The sequence below is a fragment of the Nycticebus coucang genome, chromosome 10, assembly GCF_027406575.1.
Source record: "Nycticebus coucang isolate mNycCou1 chromosome 10, mNycCou1.pri, whole genome shotgun sequence".
Classification (NCBI taxonomy): Eukaryota; Metazoa; Chordata; class Mammalia; order Primates; family Lorisidae; genus Nycticebus; species Nycticebus coucang.
The window spans coordinates 119,863,448-119,886,410 of record NC_069789.1 but is presented as its reverse complement, the minus strand read 5'-3'; the positions used below and the strand labels follow the sequence as shown (position 1 = coordinate 119,886,410).

Below are 22,963 nucleotides of genomic sequence, written 5' to 3'. Positions count from 1 at the left end.
GGGGCTGGTGGCTAGACACAGTGTCACTCCTGAGGGCCGCTGTGGTGGTGGTAACAGTGGCCCAATACTATCTTGCCATCATATGAGGGGGCATTGTAGTCCACTATTTGCAAGTGCAGGCTCTAGAGCCCCACTGCTTGGGTTCCAACATGGTCCCTACCACTTTCTGGTCATGCAACTTGGGGCAAGGGACCAAACCTTTCTCTGGACCTCAGTTTCCACACCTAGAAAATGGAGATCATAACTACATTTCATGGTATTGCATGGTATTGCCCAAATGAATTTATTATGATTTACATAAAAAGCTCAGAAAATGCTGCCCAGTGTTGGGTGAGTGCACCAGAAGCCAGCCAGGCGCAGTATTCATAGCCCTTTGGGCTGCAATGGCCTGCAGACCCAGGAAGCTCCCTGGATGCGCATGCACATCTCCTTGTAGTAGGAGATGCCCCAGAAGGGGGCAGCGGGCTGTGAAGGGGGGTGGGGGGGTTGATCTTTTTGCAGGTAAGAAGACAGGCCCCAGAGGCTCACTTGGTGATCTCCCTCTGATCTGGCATGGAGAATTCACTTTCTCTGTAAGACTTCCTCTGAATGAAAAGTTACAATAGAACCTCTGTTAAGTTGACCACCCAAAGGACTGTAAAACTGCTCAACATATGGAAGTGGTCAACATAAAGAATCGGACCTACTGTACTGATACGTAAATCTGGTGCATGTCTGGTCTATGAAAATTAGGTCAGCCTGGAAGGGTATGGTGGCTCACACTGGTAATCCTAGCACTCTGGGAGGCTGAGGCAGGTGGATTGCCTGAGTTCAGGAGTTGGAGACCAGCCTGAGCAAGAGTGAGACCCCATTTCTACCAAAAATAGAAAAATTAGCCAGGTGTGGTGGTAGGCACCGTAGTCCCAACTACTTAAGGTGCTGAGTCAAGAGGACTGCTTGAACCCAGGAATTGAGGTTGCTGTGAACTGTGATGCCATGGCACTCTAACCTGGGGCAACAGAATGAGACATTGTCTCAAAAAAAATTAGGTCAGCTCAAGGAGGTGGTCAACTATGGAGGTTCTATTGTATTTAGCTTTTGAAAAAAACTATGACTTAATTGCTACATCTGTACAATGTTCCCATTTTACAGATGGGAAACTGAGGTTGGGAGAGAAGACTGGAGTTTTGCCACTCAAAGCTAGGCTTAAGAGCGTCTGTCACTACTATCAGAGGGATAGGGCCAAAGATGAGTGTGTAAGAGATTAGGAGTCGAGGTGGACCCCTCCCCCAGTGACCCTATCCCCGCAGGAGCTGCGAGAGCGTGTCCTCAGAGGGAAGTACCGAGTCCCTTTCTACATGTCAACAGACTGTGAGAGCATCCTGCGGAGGTTTTTGGTGCTGAACCCAGCTAAGCGCTGTACCCTCGAGGTGAGCCCCACACCCACTGGTGCCTCCCATCCCTGACTTCACCAAACTCTGCACCCCCAACAGCCTTCCTGCCACACTTTCCTCTCCCATGCCCACCTGCCTAAGAGCCACTGCTGATAGATGGGGGTAGACGGGTAGACCAGGGAAAGGCTCCCGGGCCCGTCCTGATGCCACCCGCTGGCAGCCTCACCCACTCCCTGCCTTGTCAGTAATTAGTTAATGAGCTCCTAGGATGATTACAGGGTGCCAGGGGCCCAGATGATGCGGAGGAGGGTGAGTGGCATCAAGAGGCTCCGGCAAGGGATAGGGTTGGGGGAGGGTGAGTGGGTGCTAACTCTTAGGAAGACCTCAGTTTTGGGTGTTAGGCATGGCGGGTTGGAGCAGGGCAGGTAGCCCAACTTGAGGGTCTGCCTGGGAGGTGGGGAGCTATGTTACTCCTGGTTCTTTCTGATCCCTGTCTGCTTTGCTTCTGATCCCTGCAGCAAATCATGAAAGACAAATGGATCAACATTGGCTATGAGGGTGAGGAGTTGAAGCCATACACAGAACCCGAGGAGGACTTCGGGGACACCAAGCGAATCGGTGAGGGTCAGGGAGAGCAGGTGTCCAGAAGCTCAGAGCTATGGGCCACAGAGAAAAGGCAGAAGCCTGCCAGCACTTGGCCGCTTGGTCAGTGCATCAGAGAAACTTGCAAGGCTCGTAGAGTAGTGAGGATTCTGGGCTCCATTCCCCACACTGCCACTTTCTAGATATGTGACCCTGGGCAAGTGGCTTCCCCTCTCTATGCTTCTGTGCCCTCATCTGTAAATAGGAATAATCATCATAGTCATCTCATAGAACTGTTATGAATAGTAAATGAATCAGTCTGCATAAAGCACTTACATTAATGCCTAGCATGTGACAAGTGTCCATGTGTTGTCTTCGAGTATTAAGACATAAATCACAGATCATTTCTGTTTCTTTTTTTTTTTTTTTTGAGACAGAGTCTCACTCACTGTGTCACCCTTGGTAGAGCGCTATGGCATCACAGCTCACAGCAACCTCAAACTCTTAGGCTTAAGCACTTCTCTTGCCTCAGCCTCCCACGTAGCTGGGACTACAGGCACCGCCAAATGCCCGGCTATTTTTTTGTTGTAGTTGTCATTGTTGTTCTAGTAGGCCCAGGCCGGGTTTGAACCCACCAGCCCCAGTGTATATGGCCAGCCAGCACCCTTACCACTGAGCTATGGGCACAAAGCCCACAGATTACTTCTAGAAGGGATGGAGTACAAAGTCATTGGTGCTCTGTGTGTTTTGGGAAAACCCCCACCTTGTCATATGTCTCGTCTTGCCACTCTTTTGTCCTGATGCCTCTAGTCTGGCCTATAGTCCTAAAACTCTTGAACCCTAAAGCATTAGCTCTAGAAGAGCCACTTGGAAACCACCCAGTAACCATTCTACAGCTGAGGAAATAGAGGCCACCATCACAGATTGTCTGCATTAATCAAGATTTTCATGGTTGCAAGTAACAGAAAATCTAAGTCAGTCCAGCTTAAACCAGATAATAATAACAACAGGTTAAATAGCCAGGTGTGGTAGCTCACGCCTATAATCTCAGCAGTTGAGAGGCTGAGGCAGGTGGATTTCCTGAGCTCACAGGTTCGAGACTAGCCTGAGCCAGAGTGCGACCTCACCTATAAAAAATAGCCGGGTTAAAAAAAAAAAAAAATAGCCGGGTATTGTGGCAGATGTCTGTAGTCCCAGCTGCTTGGGAGGCTGAGGCAAGAGAATCACTTAAGCCTAGGCATTTGAGGTTGCTGTGAGCTATGACCACCATGACACTCTACGGGGGTGGCAAAGTGAGATTCTCTCTCAAAAAGAAAAAAAAGTTAAACAACAAAAAAAGTTTAAACCATATGAAATTGCCATTCTATAGGCTCTGCACCTATAGCACAGTGGTTACAGCGCCAGCCACATACACCAAAGGTGGCAGGTTTGAACCCGGCCCAGGCCAAGTAAACAACTGCAACAAAAAAATAACCGGATGCTGTGGCGGGGAGCCTATAGACCCAGCTACTTGGGAGGCTGAGGCAAGAGAATTGCTTAAGCCCAACAGTTGGAGGTTGCTGTGAGCTATGACGCCAGGGACTGAGGGTGACATAGTGAAACTCTGTCTCAAAAACAAAAAAGAAAGAAAGAAAGAAATTGCCATTCTATAGATCAGAGGTTCTCAACCTTCCTGACGCTGCAGTCCTTTAATACAGTTCCTGTGGATTGCGACCCACAGGTTGAAAACCACTGCTATAGATCAAAAAATCTCAATACTGGCAGTTTCATGTGGTTTAACCTAATAGTGATCATTTAGTCATTCACATAACTGAAAAGGCCAGGGTAAGAGGCCTTCAGGCCCAAGTTGGATCCAGGTGCTTAGAGATAGGTGAGAATTTTCACCTTGGTACCTTCTTTCCCAGGCAGCTCTCAGACAGGAGGCAAGCTGGCAAGAACATATCCTAGTAGCCTGGGCACCCCATCAGGAACAGAAGTCACTTTCCTAATGTGCTGATAAAAACCCCTGGCTGGTACTCATAGGGCTACCCCTGAACCAATCAGTTGTGGTCTTGGGGATGGAATACTCTAATTGGCTGGATCTGGGCCATTTGCCTTCCCTGAACCAATCAGTGTAGCTTTAGGAATGGAATACTCTGATTGGCTAGACCTGGCACATGCCTGAACCAATCAATATGGCCGTAGGGGTAGAACGTTCTGATTAGCCAGGCCTGGGTTTATATTCCTCTGGTGGAATTTGTAGCAGTCTTAAGTCAGCTGGATGGCAGCAAGGGGAAAGAATGTTCTTTCAAGGAAAACCAGGGTGATGCTGGAGAATGGATATGGGAAAGGTTAGAGAGTAGACATTGCTGAATGACACAGAAATGGGTAGAAGCATAAGGTCTGGGGAGACTGAACTTTCTCTCCATCCCCCTCTCCTAGAGGTGATGGTGGGTATGGGCTACACACGGGAAGAAATCAAAGAGGCCTTGACCAGCCAGAAGTACAACGAAGTGACCGCTACCTACCTCCTGCTGGGCAGGAAAACTGAGGTCAGAGGGTGCCCTGGGCCCTCTGGAATGTACAATCAATCCATGGGGTGGAGGGACTTGAGGGGCAAGGGTTGAAGCACCTCATCTGTTATCCTCTCACAGGAGGGTGGGGACCGGGGCACCCCAGGGCTGGCCCTGGCACGGGTGCGGGCGCCCAGCGACACCACCAATGGAACGAGCTCCAGCAAAGGCACTAGCCACAGCAAAGGGCAACGGAGTTCCTCTTCCACCTACCACCGCCAGCGCAGGCATAGTGACTTCTGTGAGTATTAGCCCTCCACTCTTTTTTTTTTTTTTTTTTGTAGAGACAGAGTCTGACTTTATGGCCCTCGGTAGAGTGCCATGGCCTCACACAGCTCACAGCAACCTCCAACTCCTGGGCTTAAGCTATTCTCTTGCCTCAGCCTCCCAAGTAGCTGGGACTACAGGCGCCTGCCACAACGCCCGGCTATTTTTTTTGGTTGCAGTTCAGCCGGGGCCGGGTTTGAACCCGCCACCCTCGGTATATGGGGCCGGCGCCTTACCGACTGAGCCACAGGCGCCGCCCCAGCCCTCCACTCTTAAGCGCCATCTCCCACCCTGCGGCTCAGACCTGAGCTGTGTCATGATACTCTGATTGGCAAGCAACAGAAACCCTCTGGAGCTAATCACAGCCCTGGGAGGAATATCGTACAAACATATTGGGGTATCACATGGAACTTGGAGGAACACGACAGCCAGGTTCAAGAAAGGATTAAAATTGGAAAAGCAGCTGGACCCAGGATAGATATTCGGTGTCTTGCTTTGTCTTGGCTTATCTGGTTTTTCTTTGTCTCTTATCTGACCTTATCTTTTTCCTGATCTCTCAGTTCCTAAGTTTCTTACAGCTCAGTTTTAGGGACCAGCCCAAATGGAAACTGGAATCTCTTTGGTCCACTTGTCAGGGATGGAGCTCTAATATCAGAGACCAGTTGAGATTAATCCACTGTGACTAGAGCACAGGAGGATACATTGTACAAAGTGGCTGCTGAGCGCCTGCCTTCTGGCCTGTCCTCTACACTGAAGTGAGGGAGGTCTTTCCTAGTGGATGGAGGCTGTGCAGACACCTAATTGTCCCCCACACTGCAACTGACAGACATCGGCAGAAATTGGATAGACACCACCACCAGCAATTAGGCATGGAAACTTCTGAGAGGTCTCTTACTCACACTCTCATCAAATGTTAATCCTCTCCACTATTTTCTTAACAACCTTATTTTTTTGTTTTTGAGACAGAATCTCACTATGTTGCCCTTGGTAGAGTGCTGTGGCGTCACAGCTCACAGCAACTCCAACTCTTGGGCTTAACCGATTCTCTTGCTTCAGCCTCCCAAGTAGTTGGGACTACAGGCGCCCGCCACAATGCCCAGCTATTTGTTGTTGTTGTTATTGTTTAGCAGACCTGGGCCAGGTTCAAACCTACCGGTCCTGGTGTATGTGGTTGGTGCCCTAACCACTGCGCATAGGCCCTGAGCCTTAACAGCCTTATTAAAGTGAAATTCACATGCCATACAACTTACCCATTTAAAGTGTACAATTTAGTAGCTTTAATACATTTAAAGAGTTGTACATCCGTCACCACAACCAATTTTAGAACATGTTTATTACCCAAAAATGAAAGTCCCAGCCCTTAACTGTCAATTTACAATCCTCCATCCAGCCCCCAACCCCCATTGCACCCCAGCTTCTGGTAACTATTAATCTACTTTCTGTATCTATGGATTTGCCTATTCTAGGCATTTCAGATAAATGGAATTACACAATGTGTGGTCTTCTGTGCCTGGTTTCTTTTTTTTTTTTTTTGAGACAGTCTTACTATGTCGTCCTCGGTAGAGTGCTGTGGCGTCACAGCTCACAGCAACCTTCAACTCTTGGGCTTAAGCGATTCTCTTGCCTCAGCCTGCCTAGTAGCTGGGACTATAGGCACCTGCCACAACGCCTGGCTATTTTTTGGTTACTGTTGTCATTGTCGTTTAGCAGGCCTGGGCCAGGCTCGAACCCGCCAGCCTCAGTGTGTGTGGCTGGTGCTCTACTCACTGAGCTACAGGCGCCGAGCCTGTGCTTGGTTTCTTCCATTTAGCATAATGTTCTCGAGCTTCATTGGTGATATGCATATCAGTACTCCATTCCTTTTTCTTGGCGAATACCAGTCCATTGCACAGATTCGCCACATTTTGTCTATCCATTCATCACTAACGAACTTGTGGGTTGTGTCCATTCTTTCGCTGTTGTGAAGGCTCCTGCTGTGAACATTCATGGACATGTTTTGGTGTGTGCTGTGGTCATTTCTCTTAGGTACATATCCAGGAGTGAAATTGCTCCATCACCTGGTAACTCTGTTTAACAGTTTCAGGAAGTTCCTGAGAATTTCCCAACTTTTTTTTTTTTTTTTTTATTGTAGAGATAGAGTTTCACTTTATGGCCCTCGGTAGAGTGCCGTGGCCTCACACAGCTCACAGCAACCTCCAACTCCTGGGCTTAAGCAATTCTCTTGCCTCAGCCTCCCGAGTAGCTGGGACTACAGGCGCCCGCACAACACCCGGCTATTTTTGGTTGCAGTTTGGCCGGGGCCGGGTCTGAACCCGCCACCCTCGGTATATGGGGCTGGTGCCTTACCGACTGAGCCACAGGCGCCGCCCCCAACTTTTGGTTTTTTTTGCAGTTTTTGGCTGGGGCTGGGTTTGAACCCACCACCTCCAGTGTATGGGGCCAGCTTCCCACTCGTTTGAGCCACAGACACTGCCCAGAATTTCCCAACTTTAATTTTTACATCCCTACTTGTGTGCAGCGGTGACATTCTTTACTCTGGGACAGACACTAGAGTGAGGAGGCAAGTGTCAGGGAACTCAGCAGTAGGTGCTGGTTCCACCCTCACTCCACCATGGCTGGGTGCTCCCCACCCTGGGTCTTGCTTTCCCTGTCTATAAAATAACAAGATTTGGGCCAGGCAGTCCCTAAGAAGCTTGTGCCTCCACGTGGTTAGATCATGGTACCTGCAATAATCTCTGAGACATGGGTTCTGGGGATTCTCAGGGTGAAGGGTTGCTAACAGTGCCCCGTGTCTGTCAATACCGCAGAGCTCCCAGCTCATGATTCTGGGACTTGTGAGCATTAACGGTCCCAAAGATTTACATGCGGATGTCCTTACTATCTGAAGCTCGTAAACACTTTTCACCCCCTGCTTCTAAAGCAGCTTCCTAAGACATCCCAAGAGACTAGATGTGGTTTTTGTTTTGTTTTGTTTTTGAAACTGTTAATACAGTCACATCCTTCAAAATTTGTTAGTACAAAAAAAGGTAGCCAGTGGAAAATGTTCTTTTCTTTTTTTTTTTTTTTGTAGAGACAGAGTCTCACTGTACCGCCCTCGGTAGGGTGCCGTGGCGTCACACGGCTCACAGCAACCTCTAACTCTTGGGCTTACGCGATTCTCTTGCCTCAGCCTCCCGAGCAGCTGGGACTACAGGCGCCCGCCACAACGCCCGGCTATTTTTTTGTTGCAGTTTGGCCGGGGCTGGGTTTGAACCCGCCACCCTCGGCATATGGGGCCAGCGCCCTCCTCACTGAGCCACAGGCACCGCCCAAATGTTCTTTTCTTAAAGACAGCCATTGACACTGGTTTTATGTGAATTGTTTTGGAGAGATTTTAGTCATATGCAAATATATAAAGAGATAGATATGGGAAGAGGGAGGAAAAAAGGAAGAAAAGAAGGAATTGAGAGAAAGAAGTAAGGAAGGTAAAGATAATATACATACAATAAATATATTCTTCCCTTTTAATACAAATGATCGTCTTTTGGAGATATTCATATACAATACTGTTTTATGCAAAGGATAGCACATCATAGGCTCATCCCTTACCCTGCCTTTCTATTTTACAGCCTATCTTGAAGACCATTCTATGTGGGTCATAAAGCCTTCCTTGTTCTTTTTTTTTTTTTTTTTTTTTTTTTGAGACAGAGTCTCACCCGTCTCCTTGGGTAGAGTGCCATGGTGTCACAGCTCACAGCAACCTCAAACTGTTGTGCTCAAGAGAGCCTCTTGCTTCAGCTTCTTAAGTAGCTGGGACTATAGGCACCGGCCATGATGCCTGCCCAGTTTTTCTATTTTTAGTAGAGATGGGGTCTCCCTCTTGCTCAGGCTGGTCTCCAACTCCTAAACCCAAGTGATCCTCCCACCTTGACCTACCAGAGTGCTGGGATTACAGGCGTGAGCCACCGTGCCCAGCCTATAGCTGCTTAGTATTTCCTGGCATGGACTAATTTAGCCATTCTCCTGTTAAGGGGCATTTATGCTGCTTCCTGTCTTGAAAGGTTAGGGTTAGGGGCATGCAATGAATGACCTATGGTACATCATGTCATTTATTTGAAGGTTCTGGGTTGGTATATGTGCATTGGTAATTTTGACAAATAGCATCAGAATGGCCTACACAGAGACTATAGCCCATGTAAGGAATTCTAGGTTCCAAAGGTCCCCCAGAGTCGATCCTGGGTTTTTTTGGTGATGCCAGGTCTAATTGATGTTCCCTTTGCCAGGTGGCCCATCCCCAGCACCCCTGCACCCCAAGCGCAGCCCAACGAGCACAGGGGAGACGGAGTTGAAAGAGGAGCGGCTACCAGGCCGGAAGGCGAGCTGCAGTGCTGCAGGGAGTGGAAGTCGAGGGCTGCCCCCCTCCAGCCCCATGGTCAGCAGCGCCCACAACCCCAACAAGGCAGAGATCCCAGAGCGACGGAAGGACAGCACAAGCACCCCTGTGAGTGCCCAGGGCTGAGGGGCAGGGCTGGGGGTGCCACCACCTGTGGGCCAGCCTGTACACACCACCTGGGTCACATTCTTCCGATCCTGCTGTCATCCCATTTCCCAGACCACCACACAGTACTCGTTCACATACCCAGTTATTCGTTCATTCAGCAAACATTTATTGAGTGCTGTTTGCCTGAGCTAATTCTTGGTGCTAGCATATAAATTAACTTTTGGTGTCAGAAACAGAATGAAGTGCAGTAAGTGTTTTCAGCAGGAGGAATTTAATTTGGGCTATTAAGTGCTTTGAAAATCTAGGAGACAGAAGCTGCCTCCCCCATCCCTTAGCAAAACCTTGGCACATTGAAATTGTGGCCCCTCTACTCATGCTCAGGGGCTGCTCAGCATGACGATGCCCTTGACCACTGGGGTCTCATTTGGTTCTTGCCTACACAGGCACTAGCTATGTGAACTGGTTGTGGTCTTAAGCTTTTGAAAGTGTGGGTTTCCATCCACATGGACAAAAAATGCTTCTAGACAGGATATTTTTGTTTTTAGACAAGATCTTGCTCTGTTGCCTAGGGTAGAAGGCAGTGGTGTGATCACAGCTCACTTCAACCTCAGACTCCTAGGCTCAAGCTATCCTCCTGCCTCAGCCTTCCAGAGTGCTGGGATTATTTCATCTTTAGCATAAGGTTTTGTTTTTTCACAATAAAGTTATAAGAATTAAGGGTTTTAATTTCTTTTCTTTTCTTTCTTTCTTTTTTTTTTTTTTTGAGACAGAGTCTCACTATGTCACCCTCAGTAGAGTGCTGTGGCATCACAACTTATAGCAACCTCAAACTCTTAACAGTTTGCCTTAAGCCTCACCAGTAGCTGGGACTACGGGCACTCACCACAACGTCCAGCTGTTTTTTGTTGCAGTTGTTGTTGTTTAGCTGGCACAGGCCAGGCTTAAACCCACCAGCCTCAGTGCATGTTGCTGGCACCATAACCACTGTGCTACGAGTGCCACGCCCATCCTTTTAATTTCTTCCTAGTGCCCTTGGTATGTGGTCACTTTGGGTTTATTTTCATTCTAAAAACATGAGGCAATGGAGTGGCGCCTGTGGCTCAAAGGAGTAGGGCACTGGCCCCATATGCTGGAGGTGGCGGGTTCAAACCCAGCCCTAGCCAAAAAAAAAAAACCTGAGGCAAACCAGATTCTGGGTGTGTAGCCAGGGTTGGGTATTTCTGCGGAGGTCCCAGCCATCAGGTGGTCTCCAGCCTAGTAGTGATGACTGTTGATGCCTGTCTAGCTTTGACTAGTCTTGACTGCCAGTGACTAGCCATGACCAATAGTATCTAACCATTACTGGTTATCACTGGTGGTGACCAATAGTGACTGGCTTGATTGGCAGTGACCACTGTTGTCCAACTACAGCCAGCTATGACCAGGTGTGACCATCATTAACTGGCAGCATTCAGCTGTAACTGGCCTTATCTGGCAGTGACCAGTTATGAAAATATCTGGATGGCCTTGACTAGCCTTAATTGGCTTTGACCAGCAATGGCTAGCCTTAATTGGCAGTGACTGGCCATGACCAGCTTTGACCAGCTGTGACCAGCCATAACCGGTAGTGACCAGTGGTAACCAGCAGCAAAGACAGTGACCAAGGACTGATGGCTTCTGGCAGTAACCCAGTAGCCACCTTTCAGGACTGACTACTTACCCAAGTTCTGGGCCCAGGACTCCAAGGCTATGTGGAGAGATTGGGGGCAACAGGGAGAGAGCCCCATGGGATGAGTTGAGAGAAGGTGCACCTGGGGACACCTGGCCAGCTTAAACCAGAGGGGCCTTGGGGAAACAGAATGTGGATACTTGGTAATCTGTAATCTAGGAAAAGGGTGGGAATGCCAGGGCCAGAGAAAGAGAAGATAAAATAGTAGTATAACATGAAAAAAAAAGAACTGGCTCGGCACCCATAGCACAGTGGTTACAGTGCCAGCCATGTACTCCAAGGGTGGTGGGTTTGAACCCAGCCCGGGCCGGCTAAACAACTGCAACAAAAAAATAGCCAGGCATTGTGGTGGATGCCTGTAGTCCCAGCTACTTGGGAGGCTGAGGCAAGAGAATCGCTTAAGCCCAAAAGTTTGAGGTTGCTGTGAGCTGTGACAGCACAGCACTCTAGATAGTGAGACTCTGTCTCAAAAAAAAAGAAAGCAAAATAAATGATAACTGACATAATGTTAGATGGGCAAAAAAAGGAAAATGAAAACGAAATAAAACGGTAAGAAGGCTCGGCCCCTGTGGCTCAAGTGGCTAAGGCACCAGCCACATACACCTGAGCTGGCAGGTTCAAATCCAGCCCGAGCCCTTCAAACAACAATGACAGCTGCAACCAAAAAACAGCTGGGCATTGTGGCAGGCGCCTGTAATCCCAGTTACTTGGGAGGCGGAGGCAGGAGAATCGCTTGAGCCCAGGAGTTGGAGGTTGCTGTGAGCTGTGATGCCACAGCACTCTACCCAGGGTGACAGCTTGAGGCTCTGTCTCAAAAAAAAAAAAAAAAAAAATCTGTAAGAAGGATTAGAGGAACAGACAATGGGCTGGACCCACAGGGACAACACTCACTACCGCATAGCAAAATCTACCCACCAAAGGAGCTGCTACCTCTCAGGGTGCCCCAGCTCTAGTGAATTCAAGAACAAATGGTCAGCAGGGCATGGTGCCTCACACCTGTAATCCTAGCACTCTGGGAAGTCAAGACAATTAGGTTGCTTGAGTTCAGGAGTTCAAGACCAGCCTGAGCAAAAAGTAGACCCTGTCTCTACTAAAAATAGAAAAACTAGGGTAGCGCCTGTGGCTCAGTGGGTAGGGCACCAGCTCCATATACCCAGGATGGTGGGTTCAAACCTAGCCCCGGCCAAACTGTAACAAAAAATAGCCGGGTGTTGTGGCCAGTGCCTGTAATCCCAGCTACTCGGAAGGCTGAAGCAAGAGAATTGCCTAAGCCCAGGAGTTGGAGTTTGCTGTGAGCTGTATGACGCCATGGCACTCTACCAAGGGCGATAAAGTGAGACTCTGTCTCTACAAAAAAAAAAAAAAAGAAAGAAGAAAAACTAAGCGGGTGTTGTAGGGGTCTGTAGTCCCAGCTGCTCGGGAGGCTGAGACAAGAGGATCTCTCAAGCCCAAGAATGTGTGGTTGCTGTGAGCTATGATGCCATGGCACTCTACCCAGTGCTACAGAGTGAGACTCTGTCTCAAAACAAAAAAGAAAAAGAACACACAGTCATGGCTGTAATCCAAGACTCAAAAACCTCATCCTCTACCAGAAGAGCCTCTTGACACCCAGCTACCTGGACAGCAGGCATTAGGGCCTATTGAAGCAAATATCTTTTATGACCTTAACTGTGTGAGCTGAAGTCAAATGGGTCAAGAAAGCAACTGCCACCCCATTTCCACCTTCCAAATCTTCATGAGTGCAAAGATTGGCAGAACCAAATTTATATACAGAAGCTGTGTTGCAAAGGAGTCTGGGAAATGTAATATTTGGCTTTCTTGTCTCTGACTTCCCTAGAATGATATAGTACAGGTTGAAGGGACCAAAATATCCTCAACATAGTAATAAAAAGTGGAGGCAGCCAGATGTGGTGGCACCTACCTGTAGTCCCAACTACCTGGGAGGCTGAGGCAGGAGAACCGCTGTATTTTAGCCCAGGAGTTTGAGGCCAGCCCAGATAACATAGCAAGACTCTATCTCAAAAAAAAAAAAATGTTTAGGAGCAGGTTGGGGAAGTGGTGCAGATACAGACTAATAATGTTTTGATTACATTGATGGGGTGTGTGACCTTGGGCAAGTGACATCTCATTATATAGTGAGCTTCATTATTCTACGCTATGAAGTGGGCTCATTAAGGAACCTGGGTTGTTGTGAGGATCTTCTAAGATCTTATAGGTAAGGCAGTTCACACAGCGTCTGGTACAGTGAGCACCTGGTGAATGAGAGCTGTTGTCATTGTTAAACACACCCTATATCCTAGAAAAGAAACAGCAATTTAAACCCAATAATGTAGAAGGGAGGACATATTAAAGGAAAGAAAAGAAATGTGTGAAGGAGAGAGTAGAGGTACACAAGAGCAAATCAACAAACCAAAAGTTAGTTCTTGGGCGGCGCCTGTGGCTCAAGGAGTAGGGCGCCAGTCCCATATGCTGGAGGTGGCGGGTTCAAACCCAGCCCTGGCCAAAAACCAAAAAAAAAAAAAGTTAGTTCTTTGACTAAATTAATAAAATCAGTGAACCCCTAACAAGACTAAGGAAAAAAAAGTGAACATGAATTACCAATATTCAACGTGAAAATAATTTTGTTCTAATATATAAAAAGTTTAATAAGATGATTGCTGGGCACAATGGGTATAAACCTGTAGTCCTAGCTACTCAGGAGGCTGAGGCAGGAGTTCCAGAGTGCAGTCCATGGTGACAGAGCCTGTGAATACCCACTGCACTCCAGCCCAGGCAACATAGTGGGAGTCTTTTTTTTTTTTTTTTTTTTGAGACAGAGCCTGGGGAGAGTCATGCTGGGTTGAGTGCTCTGGCATCACAGCTCACAGCAACCTCCAACTCCTGGGCTTAAGCAATTCTTTTGCCTCAGCCTCCCAAGTAGCTGGGACTATAGGTGCCCACCACAGTGTCCTATTTTTTGTTCCGATTTTCATTGTTGTTCGACAGGCCTGGGTTGGATTTGAACCCACCAGCTCTGGTGTACGTGGCTGGCGCCTTAGCCACTTGAGCTACAAGCGCCGAGCCAGGAGTCCATCTCTTAAAAAAAAAAAAAGAGAGTGAGTTGATATTAGAAATTACCTTATGCTAATAAATTTGACAACTTAGATGAAATAGACAGTTTTTTTAAAAACACAGTTTATCAAAACTGACACAAAAAGAAATAGAAGACCCAAATGGTCTTACATTCATGTTAAAGATACTAAATCCATAATTTAAAACCTTCTCCATAAAGAAAATTCTGGATTCACATAGCTCCCACTGGTGGTATTCTTCCAAATACTTAAAGAAGAAATAACACCAATCTTAGACAAACTTCCAGAGAAAAGGAAGAATCTCTTTCCAGCACATTTGGGAGGGAGGCAGCGTGATCCTAATACTCCCTGTGTTCACAGAGCTCACGGTCCAGTGTGGGGTGGGGATGCACACGGGGGCAGACATTGACAGCACTGTGATGGAGGCACCTGACTCAGCCAGGGGCTGGGGGTGGGGACACGTTATGAAGTGACGCATGAAAGATGTGTAGGAGTGAGTCAAGGGGAAAGGTGGGAGGAATGTTCTAACAGGTGAGGCAGCCAGTGCAAAGGCTAGGAGGGAAGACAGCATGGGGTGAACGGGTACGTTAATGTTTGGTGTAGCTGAGCTATGCCTTCTAGGGCTGGGTATTAGTGGAGGACAAGGTTACTCCCTGGAATCTTCCCTGCCCTCCCTCAGTTTCCCCTGTCCTCCTGGATGGCTGGGTTCACTTGAGAATGTTTCATGTCTTTCAGACCTTTATACCATCTCCTGCTCATTCAGTTCCCCCATGGGGCCCTGACTCATTCCTCATGAGGGAGGGCAGAGAAGGCAAGGGGGAGAGGGAGGGGTATCTCTTTTCCTCTTCAACCCCCTTCTGGCCATGCCTCCCACAGAACAACCTCCCCCCCAGCATGATGGCCCGCAGGAACACCTATGTATGCACAGAGCGCCCAGGGGCTGAGCGCCCTTCACTGTTGCCAAATGGCAAAGAAAACAGGTACGGATTGGGTAGCAGCAGGGTGGTGGTGGGGGCGGGGAGCCGGGGAAGGCAAGCAGAAACTCAGCTTGATTCAGTATGATAGACATTGAGGGGCAGGGACTATGGGGGCTGGAGGGTGTGTGTGTCTGCCCTTCCCTTGGCAGAATTGACCCCTGTACCCCCGTGAAAATCATTCCCACTTAATTAGTCGTCAGCACGAAGAAAGCAGTCTACCCTGCCTCCGCCCACTATCCTTGGGAACTTGAGTTGATTTTTTTGAATGATCCATTTTTAGAACTTAAGAGAAGCCCCAGAATGTCACAGCTTCAACATCATCTGGTTGGCTAGTTCTCAGACTCTCCAGCTGGCGAGTGAGGGAAACCAGTCCAGGCGGCTGGAGCATGAAAAGGGAATGAATTGGTTCACATCACAGTTCAAGTGCTGAGTAGGGCAACCTGGCTTCATGAGGACACTGCCGCCCACCTGAACTGTAGGGCAGCACGTTTGCAGCTGACACTCTGCAGTGCACCTAATGAATGGAGGCGGGTGCTCCTGTTTGGCATGGTAGGGTAATGGAAGAGTTGGCAGTCATGATTCTGGGACTTCTCACTTTGAGTTCTAATCTTGGCCCCTCCACTCACAGTGCTGCCAGGATGGCTTTGGGCAAATCTCTGCATCTCTGTTTCTTCCTCTAAAATGTGGCTGATGCTGTCTGTCTCCAGGGCCTGTGCCTGGCCCAAGGCCTGATACATAGTAGGCATTCAATAATTGAGTGCTTTTGGAGGGGTTAATAAATAAAAATAATAATAGTGAACATTAATGAAGCTGCCGCCTATGCCAGGCCTCCATGTATATTAGCTGGCTAATGCTCCCAATAACTCTTAAGAGGTCGATGCTGAGGAAATGAGACATGGAGAGGTTAAGTAACCAGTCCAAAGCCACACTGGTAAGTCAAGGCATAAAGATTCCAGAGTGACTCTAGAGTGCGATTTGTAACCACTTAATAGATGACCTCCCAGTTCTGGTCAAGAGACAATGGATCAATTAGATCATAGACTCAGTTGCTGTAATGATGAGATCCCAAGTTACAGTAGCTTAAATGAGACAGAGATTTAGTCCTCTATGATGTGACCATCCAGATGCAGATTGATTCTTCCAGTCTCAGTGTGAAGCTTCAGCTTTGGGGCTGAGGCCACTGTACCAATTGCTGCTAATTTGCAACTCTGGAGAAGTGGGGAAAGAGAGTAGAGGGCAAGCAGTATTCTTTTAAAGAGACCCGACCCAGAAATGGTACAGAACTCTCTGCTTGTGTCCCATTGGCTGGAGAATCACCATATCTACATCCCTAGGTGCAAGGGAGCCTGGGAAATATAGTCCCTGGCTGGGCAACCATGTACAGTGCTCATACTTGGGTTTGGTTACCAAGAGTAAAACAGGAAGATGGACTCTACTCAGTGGCGGCCCTCTGTCACAGTCATGGTTTCCTCTAAGATCCAGGCTGGACTGGGGGGACACACCTGGAAATATAGAAATTTGAGGTCTGCTCTCAAGTGGCGGCCCTCTACCACAGTCTGAGATCTAGATCTCGGCTTTGGGAGGGTAGAAATTTGAGGTCTGCTCTCCTGTTAGGACTAGGAGAGTCAAGGGGGCCAGACAAGGGTACTAGGCCAGTGGGACCCACATAGCATTTTGACAAAATTAGAAAGAGGGTCCTGTCCTCTTTTATTTTCACAGGTCAAAAAATTGTCATAATGAATACAGTTATCCTTGACATTTATATTTATTCCTTTTCCCAAGTTTGGATGATGGGAGTTCAGACAGCAGAATGTTTGTTGTGTTGATTTGGTTCCTGAGGTTTGGGTAACAGATAGCATCTCCATCCAAAAATTTATATGAATCTACCCAGTTGCAGAGTTTGTAGAGAGAAGAGTTGGGGTAGGAGATAGTTTGGAGAGAGTAGAGGTTTGAAAAAGGGATGGTTTGAAGGATTGGTAACCTAGGACGGGGGAGAGTCAGTAAAATAATGCCAGGGTTGTATAGTACACAGCCTACACAGCTGTACGTGGTATCCCTGTCTCTGAGCTCCAGGCTGGTTGGGGTTTCTGGTCTTGGGACAGGACAGTGAAGAATCAGGACTGGGGCCCTGGCCTGCCTTGGGGCCCCACCTTGACTTATCCTTCTTTGCCCACAGCTCAGGCACCCCACGAGTGCCCCCTGCCTCCCCCTCCAGTCACAGCCTAGCTCCCCCATCAGGGGAGCGGAGCCGTCTGGCACGAGGCTCCACCATCCGCAGCACCTTCCATGGTGGCCAGGTCCGGGATCGGCGGGCAGGGGGTGGGGGTGGTGGGAGTGTGCAGAATGGTCCCCCTGCCTCTCCCACACTGGCCCATGAGGCCGCACCCCTGCCCGCTGGGCGACCACGCCCCACCACCAACCTCTTCACCAAGCTGACCTCCAAACTGACCCGAAGGTGAGCTCCACAGGCTGCGGGGGTGGGGCAGGGTGGGTACCAGTGGGGTCTAACCTGTCTTCTGTCTGCTCTCTCTCTTGCACCCTAATGTTTCCTCCTCTGCTTCCTTCTTCTCCTCCCCTGTCACTCCTTACCTCCCTCACACTGCAGGGTTACCCTCGATCCCTCTAAACGGCAGAACTCTAACCGCTGTGTTTCGGGCGCCTCTCTGCCCCAGGGATCCAAGATCAGTAAGTCCTGTCCATACTCTGTTCTCTCTGGCTCTGCCTCCCTGGCTACATGTCTGGCCTGTGTGTGGGGACTTTGGGGAGGGGACTCTGTGGATGTGAGCTAAATATAGGGACCATATGTGGTGTCTGGTTGCTCATTTACTCGATGAACCACAGCTTCTTGGGGTCCAGATCCTATTTCTGCTGAGTGACCTTGAACAAATCACTCAACCTCCCTGGCCTCACTTTCCTCTTCTATAAAATGGGGATAACAGCACTTTCCTCCTAGGGTAGTTGTGAGGACTAAATGAGGTGACATGGACTGAGCTTAGAATATTGCCTTGGAAAATGCTTTATGGTTGTATTATAAATTATTTGCTGTTTTTATTGATTGCTACTGTTGTTCATGGAGCACCTACTATGTGCCTGGCACCACCCTGGGGCCTGGGGTAAAATCCTTGCCTCGGCAGAGCCAGCATTGTCATGGTTGATCCAGACACTAAAAAAATAAATGAGTGAAATACCTAGACTGCCTAGTGGCAGCAAGTACTAAGAAAAAAAAAAACAGGGGATGAGATCAGGGGTGTGGGGCAGAGAGGGTGCAGCTTTAAATGGGGAGGCCTCACAAGGGGTGTGTCATTAGAACAAAGCCTGAATGCATAACTGAGTGACGTACGTGTGTGTGTGTGTGTGTGTGTGTGTGTGTGTGTGTCTCTCTCTCTCCCTTTCTCTCTGGCCACTTTTCTTTGTAGGGGTGTATCTACCCACTCTCGTCTCTTCCATTTTCTACATTCCTTAGTATCCTTCCTACAACCTGCACTAACCATTTCAGAGCAAGCCCATTCTGGGGATGGACAGGGATGTCAAATCCCGACTCCTAGCACTCCCCAGCCCAGACACAGCCAGCAAGAGAGACTGAGACTGGGGCAGTGGCTGCGGGAAGCTCCAGAGGCAGTGGGTTGGGGGAGGAGGGATCTCAATGTCCAGATTAGACACTGTCTCTTTCCCCTCCACTAGGGTCGCAGACGAATCTGAGAGAATCGGGGGACCTGAGGTCGCAAGGTGAGTGCATGATGGGCCTAGCTTTGATAGCCTTGATTGCTGCGCCACCCCCCTCCCTTCACCTCTTCAGACCTCCCCACAAAGTGCCCCCATTGCCCTTGCCTCGTTGGCCAGCCCCTTGCACCCCTGCATTGATTCCTCTCTTTTCTACTCAATCCCTGAGCACTTTCCCCTGACCTTTAACTTCAGCCTTCCCCCATCTACAGCCTAACTTCTCTGCCAGCCAACCCTCCACCTCCTCTCACCTCTCCTCCAATAATGGCAGAATGGTTGCCGGCAGCTCTGGGCCAGCAGGTGGCTAACACTATCTGCACAGGCCCAGCTAGTCAATATTTTAGGCTTTATGAACAAGGGAGTCTCTGTCATGCCTAATCAGTTCTATTAGTGTAGCGCAAAAGCATAGATTTGGCTCTGTTCCAATGAAACTTTTTTTTAACAAATGCAGGCAACAACTAGTTTGACAACCCTTGCTTTGGTCTTATAATCTGCCAGTTTAGAGACTCCCCTAGAAACCAGAGTCTTCCCAGTAGTTCCAACAAAGTCCCAGGACTGACTCTTATTAGGCGGGACTTGGTCAAGTGCCCATCCCTCAGCCAATGCCTGTGGCCAGAGGGGTGGAATAGTCTGATTGGTCAGACCTGGTCATATACTCATCAATCACAGTGCCCTGGAAGGTGGAATACTCTCATGGGCCGGAACTGAGTCATGTGCTTCCCTCCCCACCCCCCCCCACCCCCCCCCCGGGAGCTCAGGAGCAGTGAGCCCCATCTAACCCAGAGAGAGTAGATGTGCCGTGCTGCTCTGGAAGAACTCTGAATACTTTAGGCAGGACTTTTCTTTGTCATGCAGGCCCTCTTGTACATTGCAGAACATTTATTATCCCTGACCTGCCCCTGTCCCTAAACTAATAAACATCAGTGGTGCTGTCATTGTAAGACTTTCTGACAATCAAGAAGCCCCCAGAAACTTCCAAATACCCCTCTTTATAGGCAGCACTGCATCTGGTTAAGAATCATTGGTCTGCAGTGAGGAAGATTGACTCCCCAGAAGGAAAGTGTTTGTCATTACCAGAGGATGTATTAGTTAGGTAATGAACTCAGTTGCTGTAACAAAGAGATCTCAAAATACAGACGGAAAAATTTCTCTGTCACACAAACTATGTGGCCAAACCAGACTGCCAGGGCCACCCGGTTCTATGAGGTCATTCAAGTCCCCATGTTCTTCCATCTCAATCCTTTAGAGTCCTGTTGTCATTTTCATGGCAGAGGCGTCACACTGCTGAGCCCAGCTTGGAGGAGGTGGCAGAAAAGGTGATGTGGCCTCACACACCTCACTTCCACTCTCATGCCGCAATTGAGAGACAAAACCACACCTGGCTGTGATGGAGGCTAGGAAATGTGGTTTCTAGGTGGACATCTGTGTGCCCAGTGGAAACTCTGTCACTGGAGTAAAAGAGGGAGAATGGTTTTTGAGGGGTCAGCTAGGAGTCTGTCCCAAAGTAGGAAGAACTGTTCCTTTCATCCTCCACTGCCTTCCTCCTCCCCGTCTCTGACCTCTGATGTCTTCCCACCTCAGTTGCCATCTACCTTGGGATCAAACGGAAACCGCCCCCCGGCTGCTCCGATTCCCCTGGAGTGTGAAGCTGACCAGCTCGCGCCCTCCCGAGGCCCTGATGGCAGCTCTGCGCCAGGCCACAGCAGCCGCCCGCTGCCGCTGCCGCCAGCCACAGCCGTTCCTGCTGGCCTGCCTGCACGGGGGTGCGGGCGGGCCCGAGCCCCTGTCCCACTTCGAAGTGGAGGTCTGCCAGCTGCCGCGGCCTGGCCTGCGGGGAGTTCTCTTCCGCCGTGTGGCGGGCACCGCCCTGGCCTTCCGCACCCTCGTCACCCGCATCTCCAATGACCTTGAGCTCTGAGCCACCACAGCCTGGGTCTTCTTCTCTTCCTCTCCCTTGTCTCCTTCACTTCTACAGAAGGGAAAGGGGGCAGGGAGGGGATTCTTCCTGTGTCATCACCTCAGTGTCCCTGAATTAGATATGGAGACAGAGATCGTTCCCTATGCTGTCCTTTGGGGCCGCTTGGCACTGGAGAAGAATGAGGAGACTTAGTAGGGAGGAGCTGGCACCTTCCTTGGAGCCTCCAGCCGGTCCTGTCCCCCCTCACCCTGCCACGGGGGGCAGCTGAGGAGACTCTGGGGGCAGGGCAAGGGCAGGAAGGGAAACTGAGAAAATCTTTCCATTCCTCTCAACACCTCAAGGATTAGGCCTTGAGCAGGGACAGGGAGAGCTGCTGAGCCTACAGACTGGAGAACTGGGGGGTTGGAGGTGGGGGTCAGAGAGGCAGATTCCCTCCCCTCCCTTCCCCTCATGCTCGAACCCTCTTCCTGCCCCAGGCTGGCGCGGGGCACTTTGTATAAATCCTTGTAAATACCCCACACCCTCCCCCCTGCAGAGGTCTCTTGAGGAGCTGCCACTGTCACCTCCAGTTTTTAAGTTATTATACCCCACCATCCTGTCAGCCCCCTCACCTGCAGCCTTTTGCCCAATAAACTTAGGAGAGTCCCCCCCCTCCCGCCCCCCACGCTGACCTGGGCTTTTCCTTCCCTGCCCTCACCTGCAAGTGAGTTGAAGAGGAGATATGTGACTTTGGGCAAATGGTCTCTCCTTTTTGAGCCTCAATTTTCTCATCTGCAGAATGGGAGTACTGGGGGTGTGAGGGTCAAGGATGGTTGTCGAAGAGAGTGGGACAGAACTCAGCCTCATCCACTCACGTTCCTGCCCGCCATGTTACACTGGACTTCAAACCACTTCTTACTCCAATAGTACATTTATTCAATAAACAGTCATTGACTAGTGCCTACTCAGTGCCAAGCCTGGTGCTGGATATGAAGACGTGAGAAATCCCCGTCTGAGAGAGGGGTTGTGACACAAAACACTAGAGAAACTAATGTCCTGGGAGCCTGGAAGGAAAAGTGTGGGTGTTGAAGATGTTCTAAAGGAACCAATGCTGGAGTTGGGCTTTAAAGGATGTGTAGGAGTTAACTAGGTATCCCATCTGGGCGAAGAAAATCCCCTAAGTGGGGATGCCTGGTATGTCTTCAGAGAATGGTGGGTAATTTTGCTGTGGCTGCTTTGTTGGGCATGTGTGGAGAATTAACAAGAAATGCTGTATTAGGACTAATAATCTGTCTACACTGCTTAAGCAAAAAGGTATTGTCAAATTGTATTACTTTTTTTTTTTTTGAGACAGGATTTTCAAGCTGTTGTAGCTCACAGCAATCTCCAGCTCTTGGGCTCAAGCAATCCTCTTGCCTCAGTTTTCTTTTTTTATTTTTAGTGCAGATGGGGTCTTGCTTTTGCTCCTGATTTAAAACTCCTAAGCTCAAGCAAATCCACCCATCTCGGCCTCCCACAGTCCCGGGATTACAGGTGTGAGCCACCGTGCCCAGCCTAAAAATATGGACTGCTTCATGAATTTATGTGTCATCCTTGTGCAGGGGCCATGCTAATCTCTGTATCATTCCAATTTTAGTATATGTGCTGCCGAAGCAAGCACCGGATTGAATAGCCCCCCAGTGCCTGTCTTCAGGTATGGTTGGAGCCAGGCATCAGGCTACTCTTTTTTTCAGTGCAAATTTAATACTAGTCATTTTATCTAGTGAGTACTCGTTCCTTTTTTTTTTTTTTTTTTTTTGTAGTTTTTGGCCAGGGCTGGGTTTGAACCCACCACCTCCAGCATATGGGGCCTGTGCCCTACCCCTTTGAGCCACAGGCACTGTCCAGAGTACTCCTTTCCTAATGGCAAAACTAACCCTGGTAGTTAAAAATTTCTGCCGCTAGCCGGGCGTTGTGGCGGGCGCCTGTAGTCCCAGCTGCTCGGGAGGCTGAGGCAAGAGAATCGCGGAAGCCCAAGAGTTAGAGGTTGCTGTGAGCCGTGTGACGCCACGGCACTCTACCCGAGGGCGGTACAGTGAGACTCTGTCTCTACAAAAAAAAAAAATTTCTGCCGCTTCAGCTTAAGATCCTCATTGCTAACTTCCTAGCAAAAGTTCTGAGGCAGACTTTCACTGGCCCAGGTAAGTTGTGTGATTATCTCTCAACCAATCATTGAGTCTACAGTGGTCAGGTTTGAAACTGAACTTAGACAGGTTTATCACAGGAAATTCAGGTGTTGTGAGCAAAAGAAGGGAAATGGGAGCTCAACAGACTTAACATGGTTAAGGCTGTGCAAT

General features: G+C 49.1%; 1 protein-coding gene and 1 non-coding gene across 3 annotated transcripts in view; one reads left to right on the top strand and one right to left on the bottom strand.

Annotated features, from left to right (window-relative positions):
* MARK4 (microtubule affinity regulating kinase 4) overlaps window positions 1-21,977 on the top strand; it is a 39,410-nt gene extending 17,433 nt beyond the window's left edge. The window contains exons 9-18 of one of the 2 annotated variants that reach the window (XM_053608270.1): window positions 1,290-1,409; window positions 1,892-1,991; window positions 4,377-4,486; window positions 4,589-4,748; window positions 9,037-9,254; window positions 14,910-15,013; window positions 17,187-17,465; window positions 17,616-17,695; window positions 18,692-18,736; window positions 20,312-20,516. In XM_053608270.1, coding sequence (XP_053464245.1) covers window positions 1,290-1,409; window positions 1,892-1,991; window positions 4,377-4,486; window positions 4,589-4,748; window positions 9,037-9,254; window positions 14,910-15,013; window positions 17,187-17,465; window positions 17,616-17,695; window positions 18,692-18,736; window positions 20,312-20,376 — 1,281 coding nt within the window. In that variant the 3' untranslated portion in view covers window positions 20,377-20,516. Of the gene's footprint in view, window positions 1-1,289; window positions 1,410-1,891; window positions 1,992-4,376; window positions 4,487-4,588; window positions 4,749-9,036; window positions 9,255-14,909; window positions 15,014-17,186; window positions 17,466-17,615; window positions 17,696-18,691; window positions 18,737-20,311 lie in introns of both variants that reach the window. The other variant, XM_053608269.1, reaches the window with a different exon arrangement.
* A 206-nt stretch (window positions 21,978-22,183) lies between these two features.
* LOC128597850 (U6 spliceosomal RNA) lies at window positions 22,184-22,287 on the bottom strand. Its single transcript, XR_008383405.1, has one exon. It is a non-coding gene; the product is annotated as a U6 spliceosomal RNA (small nuclear RNA).
* Between the last annotated feature and the right edge of the window lie 676 nt (window positions 22,288-22,963).